This window comes from Carassius carassius, chromosome 1, assembly GCF_963082965.1.
Source record: "Carassius carassius chromosome 1, fCarCar2.1, whole genome shotgun sequence".
Classification (NCBI taxonomy): Eukaryota; Metazoa; Chordata; class Actinopteri; order Cypriniformes; family Cyprinidae; genus Carassius; species Carassius carassius.
Window position 1 is genome coordinate 29,251,316 of NC_081755.1, and position 24,467 is coordinate 29,275,782.

General features: G+C 36.6%; 1 protein-coding gene across 1 annotated transcript in view; it reads left to right on the forward strand.

Moving 5' to 3' along the window:
- Positions 1 to 24,467, forward strand: part of grin2aa (glutamate receptor, ionotropic, N-methyl D-aspartate 2A, a) — a 150,274-nt gene that overhangs the window by 104,064 nt on the left and 21,743 nt on the right. Inside the window, exon 5 of the mRNA XM_059555133.1 lies at positions 22,279 to 22,481. Coding sequence (XP_059411116.1) covers positions 22,279 to 22,481 — 203 coding nt within the window. The remainder of the gene's footprint in view (positions 1 to 22,278; positions 22,482 to 24,467) is intronic.

Here is a 24,467-nt window from a genome sequence, read left to right on the forward strand (position 1 = left end):
TAAGCGTAAAGTCTGAAAGCAGTGTATCTCAGCGCGGTCAGAACTGATTCAATGAGATGCAGCACTGGACAAATGTGTAAAGAACTGCACAAAAGAGATTGAAACTCATACCGCACATTATCTCTCCCTCACATGGTCAGTTTCTCTCTCACTCGCAGTTTCAATCTCGATGCAATTATGATATTATGCTGCGTCTCATTGAATCATGATGTGTAGTGCAATGTGTATTGTACTGTTACTGTTGTGTACTATGATACAGTATATACAGTACCATGGTACTGAAGGATTGCTTTATTAAGATTTCTTATTGTTGAAAAGTTTAGGGGAAGTTTTTTCTTTTCTTGAAAGATATTAATACTTTTATTTAGAAAAGATGCATTGAATTGATCTAAAGTGACAGTTAGAGTATTTATAATGTTACAAAAAGTTCTGTTTATACAAAAAATATTTAACAGCAGAACTGTTTTCAGCATTGCTATTAATAAGAAATGTTTTTAAGCACTAAATCAATGTGACACTGAAGACTGAAGTAATAAAAACTCAGGTTTGTCATCACAGGAATAAATTACATTCTAAAATATATTCAAATAAAAAAAGTTATTTTAAATTGTAAAAATATTTTGCAAAATTACTATTTTTACTGTATTTTGATCGAACAAGTGCAGCCTTAGTGAGAATAAGTTTTAAAAAATCTTACTGACCCCAAACTTTTGATTGGTACCAAATCATGGTATTTACATGAAGCCAACCTGCCAAAAAAAAAAAAAATGAAAAAAGAGGATATCACAGTAATACTATTTTTGTTAAAGTTAATTTTTGTTAAAGGGGTCATATGATTTATAATTTTCCTTTCTCTTTGGAGTGTTACAAGCTCTTGGTGCATGAAGAAGATCTGTAAAGCTGCAAAGACTAAAGTCTTAAATCAAAAGAGATATCCTGTGAGAGTAACCTACAATCCCTGTGTCTGTTTCTAAAGTGAGGTTGTTCTAACTTTGCAAGGACAATTTGGCGCTTCTGACTCACAGTCTGTAAGTACGTTTACATATTTAAAGAATTTGCTACTGATGATTCAAACGCGAGTTTTAAGCATTGTAGATATCCGATCACAAATGCAGACAAGGTTTTATGTTTACGCTGTGCGATACACAACGCATTGCGTAAAAACACAGTATAAGTCATTATAATCCCCACTGGATGCAACAAATGCCTCGTTTATAATGTTTTTCTTTTTTTTTTGTCTCGTCGCACCGGGACATGGCATCACAGTATGGTAAGGTTCGTAACATTTCCGTTAAACACGCTAATGGAATTCGGCCAATCACAATGAACCTGATAGCTGGCCAATCAGAGCACACTTCGCTTTTCAGAACAATGAGCTTTGTAAAAATCAACACTTTTCAGAAAGGCGGGGCATAGAGGAGCATCAATAATATACATTATGTGGAAAATAATGTGTTTTTTTAAACATTAAACCGCAAAAACACATTGTATTACAGCAAATACACAACATTTTTAGGAATGTCATATGACCCCTTTAAGTTTTTGTAAGCGTAAGAGATACCAGGCTGTATCAGGTCTTTTTTTATCTACCTTGGCCACTCCAGATTTCTGCATGTATGAGCTCTGACTCTTTTGTGATGGGACAACAAGTGGCAGACGGCTTAGTTGTTGGGCCTCAGTCAATCTAAAAATAGCCATTGACATTTTGCACTCTACGCTTCCCAGTGGCCGTGTACAAATGTAACGCGCTCCTCCCTCGTTTTATCAGGGAGCTGACAGCTGCAAAGATCAAGCTGCTATGGTGCCAAATTAAATCCACATGAAAGTAATTACATTAATTAATTCCATGTCAAGTTGCCTCTTGTTGATGTTGATTAAAGCGGATAAAATGTTGAACTGGTTGTCACTCTGGCTGTGTGCTGTCACATATTATTTTTCGCCTTTGGACAGAGTTTTGGAAACGGATGACAGAAAACACTGGACTACAAGTATCAGGAAAATAATCATAACTTAGTAGGAAAAAACCGCACAAACCCACTACTGACTCATCAGTGAACCTTCTCAATTGGGTTTCATCTCAAAGGATTGCAGAAGCTTCATGGTGGAGAACAGCAGAAAGACCATAAAAATCATAAAGAGGAATAATTTGTTACCACAGGTCTGCTCGGGTACAGGAAGGTGGGGAGCTTTTAAAACGCTTTAGGAGGACAAACAGGGACAGGCTTAGTTACATGTCAGATACGTAGCTCTAAGGAACATAACTGCAGTGTAATGCAGTTTGACATCAGATATTAATCTGACAAAGCCTATTCATCAGTGTGAACTGCTGGCAGAGCAAAGACAAAAGCATGGGACAGATTTACAGCCCAGTTGAACCAAAGCAATATCTCACACCTTGCCCTAACCACACATCCACGTGGCTGTTAGTGTGCAGCACGTCATAAAGCATATTGTGCTTTTGCAAAGGCTGCACTAATGGCAGTAACTGAGTACAGATGCTGGACAGAATGACATTGATCTTGCATCGATAATGCTTAGGCCTAGGTGCCCTAAACAGTCTGCGGTTGTCACTTCTGGAACTTTAGTGTGTATACGGCCATTGATTTTTGCCTGCTATCCAAATTTTGCTCTGCGCACAAAACATGCACACACTCTCTCTATGTAAATGTCAGTGTCTGTGTCTGAAACAGAGTTGATGATTTCTGGTGACATAAGCGACAACGACTGTCAGAGATGTGGCAATTCAGTTAAAGTCATTTCAGTTTATGCAAATGACCAAATGACAAATATAGTGCAGACAGTATCTGGATTTCCATCTCTGTAATTTTATGTAGATTTCACGATTTTGTGCAAAAATGCAGTATACGTAGAATTTTTAAATGCACACAAACACCACCTTCTTGAGCGCATTTTCTGCCACCATGGTATTTGTGTTCATGTTTGTTTAAAGGAACACTCTTCCTTTAAAGGACTTTTTGGGACTTTAGCTTATTCACAGTATCCCCCAGAGTTAGATAAGTCCATACATACCTTTTTCATTTCTGTGCATTCTGTAAGTGTTATTTGACGCACCCACCGCTAGCCTAGCTTAGCACAAAGACTTGATGTAAATGGATACTGGTAGCATAGTAATCCCAATAAGTGACAAAATATTGCAAACATTTTCCTATTTACATGTTGTGATCTGTATAGTCACAGCGTGTACAAATAACAAGGCTATATGAGACAGAGAGCATTTTTAATCGTATAAATACTGGGAACTATATTCTCACTAGGCGTAGGAGCACAGCTAACGTTACTTGGGCGGAGTGATTAGCGCAGCACCCGAGATGCGCCGTGGTGAGGAGAAGAGAGTTCGCTCAGAGTTGGAGTAATAGAGTCAGCAATTACTAGATAGTAGATTTATAGTGTACAATCATGGGTGTTCGCTGTATTGTAAAGAACTGCGACAATAAACATGGGAGACCAGGTATTACTATGATGTTTCATAGAATTCCAACCACAAACGCTGACCTGATGAATCGATGGCTACTTGCTCTGGAAATAGATCCAAACACACCTGTAAACACCATCACAAAGTATTTCGTTTGCTCTGAACATTTTACTGTAGACGACTATTTTGAAAAATGCAAGTTGCCACACGGACCATGAAACGTGTGCTAAAGGATACAGCCATCCCATCGATAATAAAGACAGGACAAATTGGATCACCTGTTGCTGCGGTAAGTGTTCCGTTATGTTTTGAGATGACTAACATTAGCCATACTGTAACAGTGCCATGCTAATGTAATATAACCTTAGTAGTGACACTATTACGTGAATAGGGGCTCCGTGTATCCCCTTTATTGTTATTGTGACACACTGTATGCAATGGCTAAACTACAATTTCATTGAACTATGAATGATCATCATAACAAAATCACTTACTTGGTGGACAGCTGACCATTAGGTTCACTCGGCATGGGATGTTTCTTCCCGTTGATCTTGTCACAATGGGGAAAAAAAAGACAACTGCCGGGTGTATTAGGGCAGAGAAATCTTCCGTGGTAGTGACGCAAATATTTTGATTGTCATCAAGCCTTGACATTGATGGCAATACCCGGTCCCATTCATTACAACAAAGGCACTCGGTTTCTGTCGGCATAGGTTGTCATGTTCCACATTTACACCACCAGTCCGTGTTCGTTCTGATTCTCCCTTCGTCTTACAGCTTCCAAAGTTTGTAACTCCTCGTCTGTGTATTCTGGCTCAAAACTATATGGTTCTGGATCTTGGTTTGATACACAGTAAAATTCCTCTGAGTCTGACAATTCCTCAAAGTCAGCCATGATCACGAGTCACGTCTAGCTAGTTAGTCACGTTTGTTTTGTTTACGGTCTCGTGTGCTGCGCTAATCACTCCGCCCAAGTAGCCACTTCGCCCAAGTAACGTTAGCTATGCTCCTGCGCCTAGTGAGAATATAGTCCCCAGTATTAATACGATTAAAAATGCTCTCTGTCTCATATAGCCTTGTTATTTGTACACGCTGTGACTATACAGATCACAACATGTAAATAGGAAAATGTTTGCATTATTTTGTCACTTATTGGGATTACTATGCTACCAGTATCCTTTTACATCCAGTCTTTGTGCTAAGCTAGGCTAGCGGTGGGTGTGTCAAATAACACTTACAGAACGCACAGAAATGAAAAAGGTATGTATGGACTTATCTAACTCTGGGGGATACTGTGAATAAGCTAAAGTCCCAAAAAGTCGGAGTGTTCCTTTAAGTTTTGATGTCAATACAGGCTAAATCTCAAGTAAACATATTTTATCAGTTTTTTTTTATTAGTCATTAGTGATTCGTTGTAGATGCGACTCATTAAGGATGAAACAAATCAGGGTTGTTCAAAATGAATAGCAATTAATTTTGTAATGATGCATAAAAATGCAGAATGGAAACAAAAATGTGTATATAATGTACCAAATTCTGAACTAATGATTCAGGAATAGATTTTTTAATTGAATAAATTAAAGGTCATTTGCCTAAAGTTGAAATGACTTTGCTGCATTGCCAATTTTTGCTGTCGTCTATGTCACCAAAAATCAACTGGAAATTAATGACATTCATTTGATTTGTCACTGCAAAAATCGTTTATAGTTATATACCAGCAGTTTCAGTCAGGTGTAGCAGCAGTTAAGAAATTTTACGTTCTTCACTAGAGCACTAGAAAATGTTTATAAACTTATTTCAGCTACGTTTTGAGCTACAGTTTGATATAAAAGATATAATAAAATCCTGGGGTTTGGCTGTAAACGCCAATGTCTAGGTGTGAAACAATGTTTATTAATGATATCACAACCTTGCAGGCTGCCATGAAAGCAGTTTACACAATTTTTGCCATTGTTTTCATTTACCAAGTATGTGATTGTGATTAGTCTGCAAGTTATGTCTGGGCAGCTCTGCCAAACACAAGCATCTGTTTGTTTCAGCTGATCTTATTGTGACTGGAACAGTTTATTTCTTAAGCTTTTTTATGTGCATTCATTAAAACACCAAAATAGATGCACAAATGAAGTGTACGCAAAGTGTTGATTTGCTACTTTATTAGTACTGTACATACAGGGTGACTCTTTATTTTGACTCTCTTTATTTTGTGTTCTGTTAGAGTAGATTGCTGGAGTAATTGCTTCATTCTTCATCCAGACACAGTTTAAAAAGCACAGCCCTAACATGTTTGCAGTAGGTATGGTATACACTGGGGTTAAATAGTTTTAAGCAGACTGTACACTAGTGTTGTAACCATTACCATTTAAGTTTCAAAGCATTTCTAATCATACAAAGAAGTGCCTTCCCTGTGACTGACATTTCAGAGTAGATAATAGGAGCTATAATTTCAGGTCATATTTAACAAGTAAATATCACCATTGATCTGCTCACATCAAACCCTATTCTGTCTGAGAAATAACAGTAATTTTATAGGGGCTTTTTTATACTGCTTTTTGCTGTGCAGTGACTCCATTCGTTCTCAGCATGGCAGTCCACATTGTCTGAAATGTCTTTATGCCCCTCAATGATATAAAAAATATATCAACATAAAAAATAAACGGATAGTAGCTTGCAGTACCATGATATGTCATTCTATGTGATGTTATATATTGGAGTACCATGGTAAAATACTGTCAGATACCTGTAACTATAAAGTTCACTCTTTTCTATCCCAGTTCACCGGCCAGTTATTTTTTGTATTTCGATAGAAACTGATGAATTCACGAGCTGTAAATCTGACAGACAAGAACTGCAGTGTGAACAAACATGGCGGCAAGATCATTTAGAAAGGATTTTAAACGACAAAGCACGCTCATTTACACATATTTGTGGATTGGAATATCAGATTCATGTTCATGACATGGTATGGAGGTTTGTGAATATTTTAAATAAAAAATTAAAAACAAAATAAAAGCGATCCATCTGTCGTGCAGGGTTATTGTGTGTCATGTGACAAGCATGATACATCGGCATGGAAACGGTAAGGGTATATGTATGTTAATATTATTATTTTTTTCTTTTTTTTAATGAGGGTAAGCAGCTTTTGATTTAAATGCTCTGGTCTACTCAAGGCAGTGTAACATGGAATGGACTAAAAAGGCTCTGTCTCACAAAACCACCAATCATTCTGCATTCAAGCCAAACAGGCAGCTTTGGCAAGACCCTGCTCCAGCTGCTGTGTTGAGGGCTGGTCTGAATGCCAATTAGAGATGAAGGAGTGATGAAGAAGGCTCCAGAACCCGCGGCTTGATGAGGCCAGTGCAGCTCTATGGGCTGATTGTTTGGGGGGTGGTTGAGCTATGCTCTGTTTCTGTTTTGACGCCAAGCGGGAGAGAAGTGCTCTCATGGAGAGCCAGGAGGAAAACATGATTGGCTAATTAAAACAGATGAAGTCTGAGCATCTTGGCTGCTGATGGGCCTCTACCATGCCTGGAAGTGACTGGTACAGTCAGGGGCCACATGGCCAGTCGCTCCGATCTTACAGGGGCAGTGGTGTGTGTGTTTGTGTGATAACAGTGTAAATCTCAGTGCGAATCATGAAACGCAGTCTGTGATGTGCAAAGCGCTGCTGAATCATACATAGGCAAGTTAGTAAATAATTAACATTATAATCTGGATTTTGTACTTACATATTTATGAATTAACACTTTAGTCCACCATGCACGCTTGGTTCACAGTGTTCTGATGACAAATCTAATATCTAGTTATTTGCTTTATTTGGCTGTGGCCCTTGTCAGTGCTTAAAAAAATGTGCTTATTACCGCCCCTGAAGCAAACATCCGTAAGCTCGTCCCTGTGGCTCAAAGCGCAGGTATTATTTATTGCAGCCATTGGAACTCGGAAATCATCTGAACCTAGGAGTTAATCAAAATCTGATCCGCGGGATCTGCTGGACGACTGTGGCTCGCTGTACTTTGCCCTCAGAATTTTACTTATTGACAGAGCTGCTGCATGGGGCCATGGCGCTGAACCTGTGGGCACCTAAGCCGAGATAAATATTTATCTGAGTGATCCTTCCATGACAGAGGATTGACCGCTAGATGGAGGAAAGATTTGAGACTCTGAGGGCCGTAATTGCTGGTCAAGTAACAGTCAACACACAGCATTTCTTTCTTACTGTCTTTTTCTGTCATATACACACACAGAACCACTAAGTTAGAGGTGGTGGGATACCCTCAGGACTTTCTTGCAACTGATTCTGTTGAAGGCAGTTGTTGTAAACTATGTCAGTGTGAAATGGATCTCTCTGCCATTTTTGCCTTCTCACAGTGGAAAATGATTGTGCCACATGGCCAGTTGCTGGGGATTGACTGCCCAACAGTACAGAAAGAAGGAAAGGAAGACATATTTAGTTTTTTTGGTAACACTTTCCGTGAAGCCCGTATTTATAATGCATTGTATGCGTATTCTCAAGGCATTATAATGAATGCGTAATGCATTTTATAAAACATTATAATATGTTGTATCATCTCATGAATATTCATAAGAACAGTTTTAATATATTATAATATTTACTTATTTGTGGTTATAGATTTTAAGAGTGTGATGATTTATAACACAATGAACACACTGCATCCACTTTTACAATGGATTATTCTCCTCAAATTTATAATGTATTATAAGTCTCATATCTTGCCATTTTTCTGATGCAACTTTACTTAAAAAGTGGTCAAAGTATAAGAAGTAATAATAATATCATAATAACACTGTTTTTCTCTCAAATAGCCATAAGATCAGATATCAGATCAGATGAATCTGTAATATGACACATTTGCTTTGAACTATTTTATTGTAATATCAGTTTGATTATTTTGATGTTACCCTTTAGACAGCTGTTGATAAGTAACTCTGCAACTACATGTCAACTAGCGGTCATTAAATATGTGCTAACACTTTATAATGATGGTCAACCAACAAATAAACTGACTATAAGTGTCTTTGCAAGTCGTCAACTTGTTCTACCATACTAGATTCAACCATTCTTGAGCATACTAATACTCTAATGAAAGTTAGTTGGCATGTAGTTGCAAAGTTGCTTAAAGTCGATTGAGTAAGGGGACCATCGTAATAAAATGTAACCATATGAAACATTGCATTTTTTTCAGTTGGAGTATTAAGCTCACCTCAATTAACTAACATCAGCTCCACAGGAAACACACAAATAACACTCCACATCTAACCACGCACAAGCTGTAGTAAGATATTGTGCAGATCTTAAATACACAATGTTAAGATATGACACAGTCCATTACACTGCAAATGAAGTATATTCAGTATGGTAATTATAAGGTTTTTTATTTATTTATGAAGCATTATGTATTCATTATAATGCATTAAGAATACCCTTATAATGTATTATAAATATGGGCTTCATAGAAAGTGTTACCGTTTTTTTAAAATCTATTTTTATAACTATAATAAATAATGTAATAACATTACTAAAAATAACATTTGTTTATACTGTACTTAATTTCTAATTTTATTTTGTTTTATTTTATTTTACAGTAATGACAAACTGTTATTTGATTGATTGATTTATTTTTATTTATTTTATTTGTTGATATACATTGAAAAAATGTTGCTAGTATAAAATGTTAGTAAATCGAATTAAACAACTGAAATTGAATTATTCTTGTAAAACATACTCTAGGAATCTTTGTTTTACAACTTTAGAAATATGTGTGAAAGAAAGAAAGAAAGAAAGAAAGAAAGAAAGAAAGAAAGAAACTAGAGAAATGAGAGAGAAAGAGGAAAGTCTTGGAAGTTTGGAAAAATAAATAAATAAAGTAACTATCTTGAAAAATGCAAAGAAAAAAGAAAGATGAAAAAGTAAACAAGTGAGAAAGAAAGAAAGAACTAATGGGCAATTGAAAGAAAGAAAAAGGGGTAAGAGAGAGAGGAGAGTAAAAGAGAAATAAAGAAAGAATTAAGCTAACAAAAGCTAGGTTGGGAGCCTAAGACAGAGCTGCACTGGCTTTGACTCATCCAGCAGAGATAAGGTGTAATTCTCTTTAGTAAGCCTGGTGTGCTTCTCTTCACCTCCGCTGTCCGTCATACTTACAGCCATCTCCACCCCTCACTACCCTGACAATCACAACTCTGCCCTTCATAGCCACTGCGTTCTGCTGCAGAGATACTTGATGATCTGCTTGTCTGCTGCCTAATTTAATGCCCTATCAAATCAACAGAGTTTGACTGATGGGACAGTCAAGACTCGCTGCATGTTGTCATGGTCAACAGTGAAGTGCTGTGCTCGGTCTGATAGCAGAAACTCTCATTCCTCCAATCAGTGTTCACCGTGATGTCTCAACACAGGAAAGATACATTTAGTGGAAGACAGCAACACAACAGATCCTTTAGCTGGGGCCAGCATTTTATTGAACATTTAACGGATACAGTTGGTCTAGAGTAAGCTGAAGTTAAGTGGGGGCATGTCTGCCCCACCGTAAGAGCCCTACGGCCCACCTTACATTATAGGCCTGCGTCTGCTACAGTGGAAATTGTCCTTTTGTTTTCAGCCCAAATCGTTGACCACTACATCACACCAACCCCAGGTTTGAAAAGAACAGAAATGTTTGGACTGATGCAGTCATTTGAGAAGATAGCTTTTGGGGTCATTTAGCCGTACCCATCCATTCATTCCCTTCATTAAATTTTTAGTGGTTTTTTTGTTACCTGGAGAAAAAATGTGTGCCCTTCTTTCTCTCATGGTAACATAATCTGACCATCTATAGTACTGCTGCCAATTATTGATACCTTTAATGTTATTGAAAAAATGTCATGTTGCTATTTTATGTTTTGATTTTACTGTATCTTATGTAATGTCAGAATGTTACAATGATTTGTTCTGGCTTTTTAAACCGTTTTTCTGAATAATGAAAACATTGTATTTATACAAAATGATGTTATGTTCTTAACATTTTTTACTATTTTGTTGTATAATAAAATTACATTCTTCAAAATTGTATTTACCTTTTTGTCAGTAGACCTAATCTAGTTCTGTTGTTTTTTCTATGCTTTCTGTGTTGCAGAAATGCAGAAATGTTTTGATTATAGCTTTAGCAGTATCTCAAAATAAATGACACTACATACATACATACACACACACACACACACACACACACACACATATTTGGCCGTGATACAACTATTTGAAAATCTGGAATCTGAGGGTGCACAAAAATCTAAATACTGAGAAAATCACCTTTGAAGTTGTCCAAATGAATTCTTAGCAATGCATATTGCTAATCAAAAATTAAGTTTTGATATATTAACATTAGGACATTTACAAAATATCTTCATGGAACATGATCTTTACTTAATATTCTAATTATTTTTGGCATAAAAGAAAAATCGATCATTTTGACCCATACAAGGTTTTTTTTTTTTTTTTTTTTGCTATTGCTAAAAATATACCCCAGTGACTTAAGACTGGTTTTGTGGTCCAGGGTCAAACATTGAAAACAGTAATAGTACTATATAATTAGTGTGAAATATTTAAAATTTTAAAAATTGTATTCTATTTTAATAGAATTTAAATGTCATTTATTCCTGTGATGGCAAAGTTGAATTTTCAGCATCGTTACTTCGGTGTCAGACAATCCTTCAGAAATCATTCAAATATGCCGATTTGTTTTAATCATCAACATTGAAAACAGCTGTGCTGCTTATTATTTTTGTGGAAAAATAATTTATTTGAAATGAAAATCTTTTGTACTATTATTAAATGTCTTTACAGTTATTTTGATCTCATTAATGCACCCTTTAATGCAACACTTTAAGTTGATGAACAAATGTATTAATATTTTTTTAATCAATCAATCAATCAACCAATCTGTATGACTTCAAAACAATGAACAGTCTATGAAATGGAAAATCTCATCCTTCATGTTCCAAACCATTTATTTTTTTTACCATTTATCATTCATTTTATTCCGGTTTAATTAGGATACAGTGGGCATTGCTTTTTAATGTGAATGCATCAGATTGGAATTTGAAGAAATGAAAGACATTTGAGCAAAAAGTATGCTAGCTTTTTTCCAGTACTCAGCTTTATCCGTAATAATGTCAAGCATGTGATTCTCTGGAGAGCTGAAACGGGATCCTAGTATGGCTTTTCCATACTGTGTAATTACTGGTGTCACCGTGAGCTCTATGCCTCAGCAAACAAGCCTAGAAGAACGAGCGCAAACATTTAGCGTAGTGCAGGTGTGACCAGCCGTTTCACCACACAGCTGTCTGTCTGTATGTCTGTACGCAGAGAAGCCGAGTTCAAAATGAAGCCATCAGAATGCACTGCATGCATAAGTCCCCTAAGAAGAGATTTTCACTTAAACAAGACGTCTGCGGGATCAGGAATGAGAAATCGGCCGTCTCGAGACTACAGCTTTCTTCTCGTGAATAATTGTTTGCACAAATGGCTTTTATTTTAGAGTGGAGGCGTTGAATCTTTTAAGAACAGTGCAGGGCATTAGGGGAGGGCAACAGAGGTGTTTTTGACTACTGATGAGCTGGAATGATGCACAAGTACCCTCCATCTCGCCGAAAATTATGCAGAAAGCCTTTCCATTCTGTCTTTGTCTGTCATTTTTCTCTCTCCCCTCACTCCCTTCGCTCCCAGCCTCAGCGGCCGTGTGGCAAATTGCTTGTGTTGTGTAATTTACTCGGGGACCGAAGCTTCCCGTCAGGAATCCCTTCTGGGGGGTCAACTCTGTCCTACTCATCTCTGCTCAGGGCAGCCTCTTGATATTGCCCATAAATCTGGGTATCGCTGATTATTTTGATACTATTGTCTGACAGAGTAATGGAATGTCGGCCCTCTTAAAGTAATCCTCCTATCTGTGTGACTTACCGGAGACCTGCAGTGAATTGGCCTGGGCGCTAAGCCATGGTCTATAGTCGCAAGAAATAAGCTGCTGTCCTGCTTCCATTCTTCTTCTCCTTCTTTTTCACTCAGAGAGAGAGAGAGAGAGAATACAAGTGCTGTACTATAGCATTCAAAATGTACTGCTGTCACCTTGAAAACCAGCCCTCATTTTCCACCGTTGTGTTCCTTTTCAATTTAGGCGGGCAAGAAACACACAATTGCCCCAAGCCCCTCCCCCATTGTCCTTTTCATATTGTTCAGTCAGGGCTCATTAAAAAGTTGAGTCATCATTGAACTGTGCCAGGACTTTTATTCGCTGGGAGGATGGAGAGTTTAATGTGTGAACGCTCAGTGTATTAGGCAGATTGTGTTTATAGACAAAATGGCTGAGATTATGCTTTTATTTTTCCTGTAACTTCCCAGTCATTATAAGAGATAGTTCACCTAAAAAATGAAAATGTGATCATTTACTCATCGTCATGATGTTCGAATGCCGTTATGATTTTTTTTACGCTGTGTATATTGAACTCTATTCAAAAATAATGAAAGAGAAGGAAAACTGGGGCTGTCAGAGCTCCAAAATGACAAAATGGCATCATAAAGGTATCATAAAAAGTGGTCTATGGACTTGTGCGTTATATATATTATAGGTGTCATGTGATGAGTCATACAAATATGATATATGAGGAACAGACTGCAATTTAAGTGAGTGATTATCAGTTGCTGAGACTCAATCAAGCTGAGACTCTCAGCTGCTGAGAGTTGGATCAAAAACTGAATCAGTGTGATTTGTGAACAGATCCTTTCAATGGGTTACAGGAATTGGACCATAGATTCATTGAAAAGATACAAATCAAACGAAGACTGAACATGCAGAGAAAAAGATATTGTGGATACAAATTGAGAACATGTTTCCTCAAGTTGTTAATCATTCCCTTGTTTTAGTTAAATAGTGGCCATGATTTAAATAAATCAATGGAATACATTTGTAAAAAGTTATGTAACTTACACAAAGGGAAAAATATTTAACTGTAGTCACAAAGTACTACACTGTAGAAAAAAATTATAATAATAAAAAATGGGGCCCAATGTACTGTTTTAATTTTAAGAATCTTTTCTTATTGATTTTGAATCACGGATTGCTTTGTGTTTGTGTTTTAGGGCTAAAGGAAATTAGCCCTTTTTTCATCCACATCATATGCTTTGAGAATGACATAATGGGATTTTCATTTTTGGTGGGCTATCCCTTTAAGTGCTATTTGAACTGATCTGTTAGGCCCGACAGGACCCGAGCCCGACAGATTTCGGCCCGAGCCCGACAAGTACATTTTAACTGACAGCTTTTTAAAAGCCTGAACCCCTATTACAGCCCAGCATTATTCAAATGTGCGCACGCACACAGCTCTTTTGCCTTTTGTCAAGAATGAGTCATTTATACATGTTTTAACAATTTATTGATGACTAACGTAGGCTATAGGCCACTTGGAAGTTGGAATAAAGAAATAAAATAAGTCCTCTGTAACATTGTAACATCTCAACTCTCTAAATTGGCCTAGGCTCATTTAGCCTATAAATAGACCAACGCACCAATAAAAACGAGTCTTTCTTAACAAATTAAATTAAGATAAATTCTAAATTAAGATGGGTATTTGGCAATAACAAAATTAAGATAAAGGCTCCGCCGGATTTGCTTCGCTACTAGCAGCTGAAATTTAATAAAAGAATAATGCCAACATTAGCCTATATACTCTGTCTAGCCTACGTTATGCATTTAAGACTCAATTAATATTTAGTTATCATTTGAAAAACTCACCAAGATTAGACTAGGCCTACATGTTTTTGTGGAGGAAAGTTATTGAATCCACTGTAGATGGCTTCAGCCACTGATCAGCTCACTGATGGCGCGTCCAGCAATATAACCCACTGGCTCATTATTCTCATTATAAACATGGTCAAAACTTTTCCACACCTCAAACTTTGCTTTAGTTGCTGGTGCAACCAAAACGTAAATGCCAGAGGCAAGCCTCCATTTCACCTCCTCAGCATAACCTACATTTTCGTATCTTTCTCGCGCTGATTGAAACACATCACGTGACCGCTAAAGAAAAAGGCGCAGTCAGTTTGCTGGATGTGATAACGTGAAGTCATGACAATGTGTCCAGCTATAGTATGCTTACGGGGGACTACTAACTAAATTAAGCCCGAACCCGTCGGGGCCCATCTGGTTCAGGCAAAGATCTTCAGCTCTACTTTGAACAGGATTTGTAACATATCTTTAACTAGGAATATAATTATTAAGATGAAGTGTGTTTGATTTGATGTGCTGATAAGGACAGATTTGCTAAAAGGTCTAAATTCATAATGAAGGTGCACCAGAGTAACATCTACTGGAATTTAGACTTTATCTCAAGGTCAACATAAATGAAGAGAAGCAATTAAAAAAATAATAATATACCATATTCACATTTTTTTTTTATCCAAATGGGATTCAGTTTCTTAGAGGACCTCCAAGATACTGAAAAACAGTAGTTAATTTGCTCTGTAATTTTCACCCGAGGTTGTATGAGAAAAACATAAACATGTTTGATTCGGGCAGGATTAAAATCACAAAATACATCTATGAAACACAAATTTGCCTAAAATCCTCAGAGAAATCTGGTCCCGTCTGAATAGGCTTTAGACAGCGAGCTGGTTGGCGTCAGATGAAGCATAACCCCAATGGATCGGCCAGGTTCGAGTGTCAGTAAATAGACCCAAATGACGTCTGAAAGCGAGCAGGTCATTGTGCTGGCAGAATGGGTGACGCTGTGGTAAAACTGTGGCCGAGAGGCAGTTCATCAGACAGTGTGGCTGCTTTTAATTAAAGAGTGGGTCACTGTAAATCGTGACCAGAGGCTGTGATGAAAACGACTGTGCAGCAGTACCTCATGACGCACATTAGAGCCCTGTTTCCTTTATTCCTCTGTTTACCCCCCCACCACCACCCCACCTCATCCTAATGTCTCAGTCACAAAGAAATCCCATGCTACTCAATCCAGCTCTGCTCTACCACCATTGAACTATAAATACTCAACGCCTCATGCTTAAAGCAAATCCACCCTCCCCAGAAGTTCGGAGGAGTTTGGTTTTCTGGAGAGCTAATTACAGCTTCAGCGTCCGTGATTAAACTCGGCCTCAGCTCTGATTGGCAGCCAGGGAATCTGTTGTCGTTTTCTCATGTTGGCTGAATGCTGGATCTTGGACCACGTGGGACTTCAGCATAAGAACAACTGCCGCCCACACAGAAAACCTTAGACTTGACTTGATGCATGCGGTCCACAGTTTGACAGACAAAATATAATTGCTCCCTTAATGGGCTGAACAGTATTCATCACATAAACCTATGAGTGTTTCCTCCCTCTCTTTAATTGCTTTAACATTCAGACGACAAGATAAAAGAATAGCAGACTCATAATGAACAATCTGTTGTCATTTACTCACACTCATGTTGGCCCTGTATGAATTTATTACTTCTGTGGAATACAAAAGGATTATAATAATTTGGAAGAATGTGGTGGACTTATTTATTTCATGCAGTGTAAGTGAATAGAAAGTATTGCTTTTAAGCTTCAAAAAGAACAAAATGTACCATAAAAGCATCACAAAAGACCATTTTCTATAATCTAAGTATTATAAATGGTTACAATAGATAGATACAATAGATTTTGCGAAAAACAAACCAAAATGTAAGATATTGTTTTAAATTATTATTGGCTTCTCTGCTTCAGTATTTATTTTATTTTAAATGGTTTAATTAACACTTTTTAAGAATAACAAATATTTAGACATTTTAATTAAATAATATTTATATTTTATTTCTAAATTATAGATATGTATCATTTTAATTTCAAATTTATATAATTTATTAAGTAAAGTAATATTAAAGTAATATTAGTAATATAAGTAATTATGCTTATATTTTGTACTTGTTTTTTTATTTTTATAAGAGATAGAGAGAAACAACTAAATTATTATGATAAAGTAAAATATAAATTAAAAATATATGAATCGAAATCTAATGAAACAACACCACTGTCCATCTCTGTCAAAAATGCATTTGAATCCTTCCCTCAACTCAGTGCCTCTGTTTTTCCAGGGTCACAAGCTCAACAATTAAAGATCTCCAGAGTGAAACTGAGAGGGGATTAATGTAATTTGTAATGTAACTTTAATGTAAACCCCTTCTTCATGTCGAGGAAAAAAAGTGGTACATTTCTCCCCCAAAGCTATTGTAATGGATTCAAAAGACTTGGAGTATTTTCTGAAAAGAACGAATAGAACTTTTTTTTTTAAGGTCTTCTTTTGTGTTCATGTGAAGACAAAAATGGAATGATATGAGAGAATGTTTTCATTTTTAGTTAAACTGTGCCTTTAAGAAAGTTTGAGCAGTATGTTCTCCTGGGCATCTTGACCATCGCTGCACCAAGACCATGTCAATGAAAAGTATTTCATTTTTGCCAGGTGCTTCACTGTTCTGCAGCATTGATGTGAACAGTTAATCAACCCTCAGGGTATGACTCCACATCAGTACTCAGTACTCACATCTCTTAAGCGTCTTTTGGACCTGGTAATAAATGATACTTGCAGAAATATATAGAGTGCAGTATCCAAGGTCAATCCTCTGCAGCAAGCCGCAGCTCTACCAGTGTGGAATTTTGAGTGGGCAGCAGCAGACGTGTTGCTGAGTGTCAGCCACTTTCAAGCTATTTGGTTAGTGCTTAGTGTGAACAACCCCTCCCCTCTGCACAGGAGTCATTAATTATACCTCCTCAACCAAATTAGACATGGAGCGTTTTATCCTAATAGCTCTCTGCAAGCAAGCCTTCAGGATGGGCATTATACTGTTTTCATCTGGCGAAGGCATTCTCATTCAATTCAGTTCCTCTCTGTCGCTTTTGAGGGCAGAGCATCTACAAAGGCTTGTCGCAAGCCTTTCCTCATCCTCCTGGGGCCTGAAGGTGAAGCCAGAGACCTCTAATATTGTGCGACACTCATGTAATCACTCCTGAAGGGGGAGACGTTGATTGGAATAGAAGCAGGTTGAGATCTACAAGCACAAAATCTATTTGCACCGTGACCATGGAAATGCACTGCGCGCAAACAATTAAAATGCTAATTTCCTATCCCTGTGGTAAAGTGCTAATGACTTTTCTAGTCATCCAGCACCTAATAAATAGTTCCCACTGAAGGTTATAGGAAACATTGTGGAAACCAGTTGAGGTCAGATCTATTTCCCATGTTCAGATCATTCCATATGTGTTGCATGCACTGTTGGGTCAGTGGTGCAGCTCAATACATACAGTAAACTGGCACATAAAGTCACTGGCATTTTATTTTATTAGCTTTTTGTTAAATAGGGTAAAATAAGTAAAAATAAACAATGTTAAAACAATTACTGTACACATTCATAGTATATAGAAGATATATATTTTTAATTGTCACAAAGTAATTATTTATTTAAAGAAATGCCTGTCAGACAGTATGTGATTTTGTCTTCATGAGCGAAGACTTTGAGAGGAGACAGGGTTATATATATATATATACATAAACTATGTTACATATTAAACGATATTAAATCATATAATAAAACAATATATTTAAAAAATATATATATTTTAATATTTTTTATACATCTTTAAAAAAGACAATAGTTGAGAAATTTCTGAAGCTCTGTATCCTCACAAAACTAATATTTCTGGTGTGTGTTCCTATTGTTTGGAACTATAAACACTGTCAGGGACCATCTCATCAGCAATGCCAGCACATTATCATAAATAACCATGTCTGTTTGAGTGATCAGGAAATTGATTGTTTTTACAATCGTTTGGTGATATGGCAGTTGTTCATTAGCTGTCAGATGCTTTGATATCTGACAGCAGCAAGTACAAGAAACAGTGTGCCGTACGCTGTCTGACAGTAAGTAAAACAAAGTTCAACAAATCAAACTGCTGCTTGGTGAATGAACGGCACTACATTCTCAAAAGATGCAATTTAGCATCTTTCCCAACTTCAATACTGACATGCCCTATAGCGCTGGTTTAGTATCTTGCTCACGTTTCATCTAGATTATCTGTCAACAGCAGTGAGTTTACTGTCAGTATGACACTGTTAGTCTCACTTAACTTCTTAATACATTTGTCCATGTTCCTAGGAGTTTATCAGTTTCTCCTTTTTAATCACCACTTAATTTAAACACTTAATAAAATAATATTATTGAATTAAACTGTCTTCACAATATCTGAACCATTTGGGCCCTTCAGATCAAATGATCAGAAGCCCCCTTGATTAGTTTGTGTCTGTATCCACCACAACCCCATTTCACCTTCAAGATAAACACAACTGAAGTCGAATGAAATAAGAAAACAAACGTACTTCTTCTCTATTAAAAAAGCAGTAATACAATGAGGATGAAATTAAGCATCTTAATTTGGATTCTCTGCTCCATTGCTTCACGAAGCTCCCTTTTAATTATAATTATCTAATGAGGTCATTGAAATGCATAGGCACAGCCGGCTTGCTTTGCATAGTGGCGAAATGGGGCTGTTTTCATCACAGGCGCTACATTGCCTGTGTTGTTTGATTAGATTTTGAGTGGCTCAAACACTGTCATTACTTAATGTCTGGAGCACAAGTGCCTTTCTTCATCAATTTAGTTTATCCAATTTCTTTGTCTTTTTCTCTCTCTGCTTTACAAGTCTCTTGCTGTTTAAGTGTCTTCTTGGTTTATGGATGGTTGTTAGAATATTCACTCTTTGACTTTGTTCTTAAAAGCAAAGAAGTTTTAGACAAACAGAAAGTAGGTTTTCACAGTTAGATTGTAATGCCTCATGCATTCTTTTGATTTTTTTAAAACCCTACGCATTTATTACTTTATTCATGAGCAAAGACATTCGAAATGGTTTTCACAAAGTATGGTGATTATACTATATTTACACATATATTAGTGGTGAGGCTTTCTGCAGGTTACATTGATATACCAGTAGGTGGCGACAAGTGATTGGCTGCATCCAAGCCAAAAAGTAGACAGATTACATAATATTTTTCCTTCCGAAGATTGAGATATTCTGTACTGTGCATCTGGTAGAGGGTTTGTGAATGGTTTTATGAAGTGAAGCGACACAACTGACAGAAAGGTGCAGAAAGCTGATGGATTTCATCAAAAATATTTTAATTTGTGTTCCGAAGATGAATGAAGGTCTTACGGGTTTGGAACGATATGGGGATAATTTTTTGGGTAAACTAACTCTTTATTAATGCCATTTAATTTGTTATGTTATTGGTTGTTGGGTAAAAGCAATATCACACTCCCAGTCGTGTTCTTGGTCTGAATATTTTGGCATGAAATAACAGCACTCTTGTTCATGTCATACTGTTTATATTCAGCCTGAAAGACATCAGACGTTCAATGTCTGTATATTTACAATGTAAGTAAGTGTGTGCAGTGAATGTATACTCATAAGTTTCAAGGGCAACATAGTTTCAAAAACAAATGCTCGAACATTTCCAAATAATGGATGAAAGAGAGAGAGAGAGAGAGAGAGAGCTGAGCCAGAGGCCAAAAGTGAGCAGAATGACAGCAAGAGATAGAGATGTGTGCATGCTACACATAAGACAATGGAGAGAAAGTTAGATAAGAGAGAAAAAAGGGACTAGAGCTAGGTTTAGCAATTTCTGGGTCCTGTTCCATTAAGAATTAATGGCTCTGTGCAGATTCAACTCTAGGCAGTTCTTAGCGTTTACGATCTGTTTTCATTGGCGAGCTCGCTGACGTCAGCACACCCTTCCAAAACACACTGAATTATTCAACCGCTTGTGGCCTATCGCTCCATCATCAGCGCGTACCGCAACATATGTGTCCTGTCAGACATGCATAAGCATCGCTGTCAACATGCAAAGTGGGAATTGTGCCCGAAACATAATACAGCTTTACACCAGCATTACTAAAATATTTGCACGCCAGCTCTGTAAATGACTGACAGTACAAGAGAAATCATGTCCTTTTATTTTCAATAAAGTAAGTTCTCTGAAAACATCAAATTCATAAATCATTCTTTTAGCATGGTAAGCCTGGAGTCGACAGAAACTGCAAGTAGTTACTTTTGTCTTCAGCTGAGACAGATAAGCTTGGTGAGCCATTTTTACCCACAGTGCTTGACAAAAGAAATGTGCCATCAAACCAAATGAGACAGATTAATGAAATGAATTTTTCACACAGTAGAACAAGAAACGTTGGAGAAAGTTGGAGAGGAGAAACTCAAAAAGAAAGGTGCTTTGACTCTAATAAGGCTGCGGATGAATCGACGGCTGTGCTGCTGATAAAAGAAACTCTGGAAGTGTCGGAGATGTCCTCAGTCTCTGGTTCATCAGGGATAGGAGGAACGCGATTACAACTTCCTCCTAAAGCATGCTGATTGGATTAACAGCATTAACCCAAGTATCCTGTGACACTGGTTAGCAGCACTGCATCTAGTGAGATACCCCAGTCCCCCTGATCACTGCTCACTGCTCTCCAGTGCACTGACCTAGCACACTTAGGAAAGTTTGGTCATGACTGTAATGGCTGAACAGCTTTTTCTTAGTTTTTTTCTTTTCTTTTCTTGTTCATCAGAATGGCACTTTTCCGGATTTATCATCCTTTAGGAATTGCTGGCCTATTTTTAATGAAGTATTTAAAAATCATATTTATTTGATCATTAATATCAAACTATGTACACAAGTATGTGTGGCAGTATTTGATTATTGTATTTGAATTTTGTTTTATATATATATATATATATATATATATATATATATATATATATATATTTCCATTTTAATAAAAGGCATACAGTTTTACCGGCATCTATATTTTATTTCATCTTTTTATTCTCAGTGTCTTTATTTTTATGAATTGGGGCATAATCAGACACAAGGGCTGTATGTGACACTATTTGATTAAAATACTTTATTTATTAAATTTTTTAAATTTGTTTATTTATTACATTTTATTTAGTTAGTTTTGATCTTTTTCCTCACTTTTTAAAATTTTTATGTATTAATGCATGGTCAGACACAGGGACTGTGTTTTGTGGCACTGTTTGATTAGTTTTATTTACTTTTTTTTTTTAAGGTAAATTTTAAATCGTAACATTTATTATATTTTCATATCTTTTTCTTTCACTTACCCCTGTTTTTATTAGTTTATATTTATATATATATTTATTTATTAATTTATTTATTTAGGTATTTATTTAAAACTTTAAACTTTTTACTTTTTATTTTTAAGCAACATATTGTAGACATTTACTTTTATTTGATCTTTTTCCTGTCACAACTTTATTTTTGTGTATTTTTTGCATATTCAGACACGGAGACTGTGATGTTATGTGGCGCTATTTGATAAATGTGTTTGCCTGGCCTCTGTTGATCATATATGATTTGCTCTCAAGCATAGCTTTATTCTCACACCTTGCCCTCTGGGACTGAGAGAGAGACAGCAAAAGATACAAAGTAGAGATGGATCCTCTGCAAATACAGGCTTATGGATCACAGTCTAGACAGACAGTAGAAGACAGACACAGACAAACATGTCATCCAAAGGAAAACAAACCAATGCTCACCAATGCTCATTGTGACACTGGCTAGGTTTGGACTGAGGCACACCTCTTATAAATGTATGAAATAATTTGAAGAACTTATTTTTCTGTGTGTGTGTGTGTGTGTGTGTGTGTGTGTGTGTGTGTGTTTTCTGTCACTGTCATTTTTGTGTGCATTGATATGTTGGCAATATTGTAATTAAAAGAATAACACCAGTAAGCTATAGAGCAAGAATGTGACAATTTTCCTCTTTTCAATTCATTTCCAGATGGGCAAATGGGAAAACCAGAGTTTGACTTTGAAATTTCCTGTGTGGCCTCGCTTCAACTCTTTTGGTGATGGAGAGACAGATGACAATCACCTGACCATTGTAACTCTAGAGGAGAAGCCTTTTGTCATTGTGGAGAACGTGGAGCGCCTCACAGGCACCTGCATGAGAAACTCTGTACCCTGCCGCAAACACATCAAAGAGTAAGACTGGTTTCCTCAATCTCCCCTTCTCTATCACTCACTCATTTACTGAAACAATCACTTTCAATCTGATAGATGTTTACATTGTGACCCTGGAGAGGTGTGCAGAGTGATGTAAGAGCACTCTTAAAGAGAGTTTGATATATGCTGAGGGTTGTTTATTACATGATATATCAACCAATACTGTAGTGTTACTGTCCACCTGGGGTTGGAAGACACAACATTTTATTTTTTTGATGTGCTTATTGTTCAAGGGAAACTAACATTTTTTAATAAATACATTTTATAAAATTAAGAATACCTTTTCTGAAGTTACAGTAAAAACAATAACATGATGCATCAGACATCATTCTAATATGCAGATTCGATATCAATCTATATCGATTCGATATCGAATACATGTCTTTACTGCCAGATTAATGCAGAATAAAATGATCTTTCTTTAAATAGTACTGACTCCAAACTTTTAAACAGTAGTGTACATGTTTGAGTTTGCATAAACAATTATTAAAAAGTCAAAGTCATAAATGTTGTTGTGATCTGTGAGCCATGATTAACACAGAGTGAAAACTGCCCATGTAAAGAAAAGCACAGTGGCTTTTATTGGATTTTTACGCTGCTAAATAGGGCGAAGAATATACGATCTCAAAGGATCACTATATCCTGCTCTGTATGCATAAAGATTAGTCTCCCTTAAAGAACTGAGCGTGCACACACAAGAGAATACATGGATGCCACACATGTCCAATTGCAAACAGGCCAGTGCTCTCTGTTGTGTTTCTCCAACGGCACAATTCCCACTCAAGCATCCGTTGTGCCCTTTTGGAGGAAGAGGAGGAGGTAGGAATTACTAAGGCATGCAAAGACACTGGCAGGATATAGTTCCGTCCTCCCTGAGACAGACCTCTCTTGCTCTGTGTCTCTCCCTTATTGGTTCCTCATCTGCTTGGTTTAAACAGCAGAATTACTCAGTCAACTTAACTACTCAGCCATAATAACACACACAAAAAAAAATTACTCTTTAAACTTACTTAATTTAATTATGGGCAGTGGTTCCACACAACCAAATTGTGTTTTGATAACATTAATGGAATTTTTTGAATCTATGCAAACTCCTTGTGTTGTGACAACACAACTGAATGAGGTAGAATCTATGTGAAATAGTAATGTCCAACCAAATCAATTTATTCACTTTCATTTAACTTAAACCGGTTAAGTTAACTGAACATGTTTGGGTTTATTACAATCTAGCCAAATTTGTTTCACTCTATCAACATAAGGAGGTTTGTTTCAAATTACTCTTTAAATTATGGACAGTGGTTCCACACAATTAGTTCTAGTTACTTTAAATGTTTTCTATTTAAAGTTACTCCCTTCAACAAAGCATTTTTTGTGTGATTTGTCTTGTAATGAGTCAAAAGACAAGATGTCACAAATTATCAAAGTGTATTTGTTAAATAAGCAAAAAATAATTACACACAGTTAAATACAGTTGAAACCACATTACAAAATTACACAAAATAGCAGAAATATCAAACTACTCCTTTTCTAATTGGCATTCATGGGTAACCAATCAAACCTTATTCCAGGAACAGGAACCGGCTCCAGAAATAACTTCTTCCATATTACAAATGTGTACCTGAGTTCAGGAGGGTTGCTCAAGTTCAGTCCATATATCAGTTCCAGCAACATGGTTTTGCAGACTGTAAACTGCTAGATCCTGAAGAACTTTATCCTTTAACACTCCAACTTCTGCTGAACTGTCTTCAATGATGCAGCTTCAAATAGATTCCCACGAGTCTTCTGGATCACCTCCTGATTGCTGGCAACGTCTGTATCCTAGAAGTATTTACAAAGATGGAGAACTCAAATTCTTGTGTATTAACTTTAACAAAGCATTTATTGACCTTGAAAAAAAAACTCACCATATACTCCATACTGCAAGGGTCTTCATTTGGATACTTCAATTTCATTAGTCTGAAGATG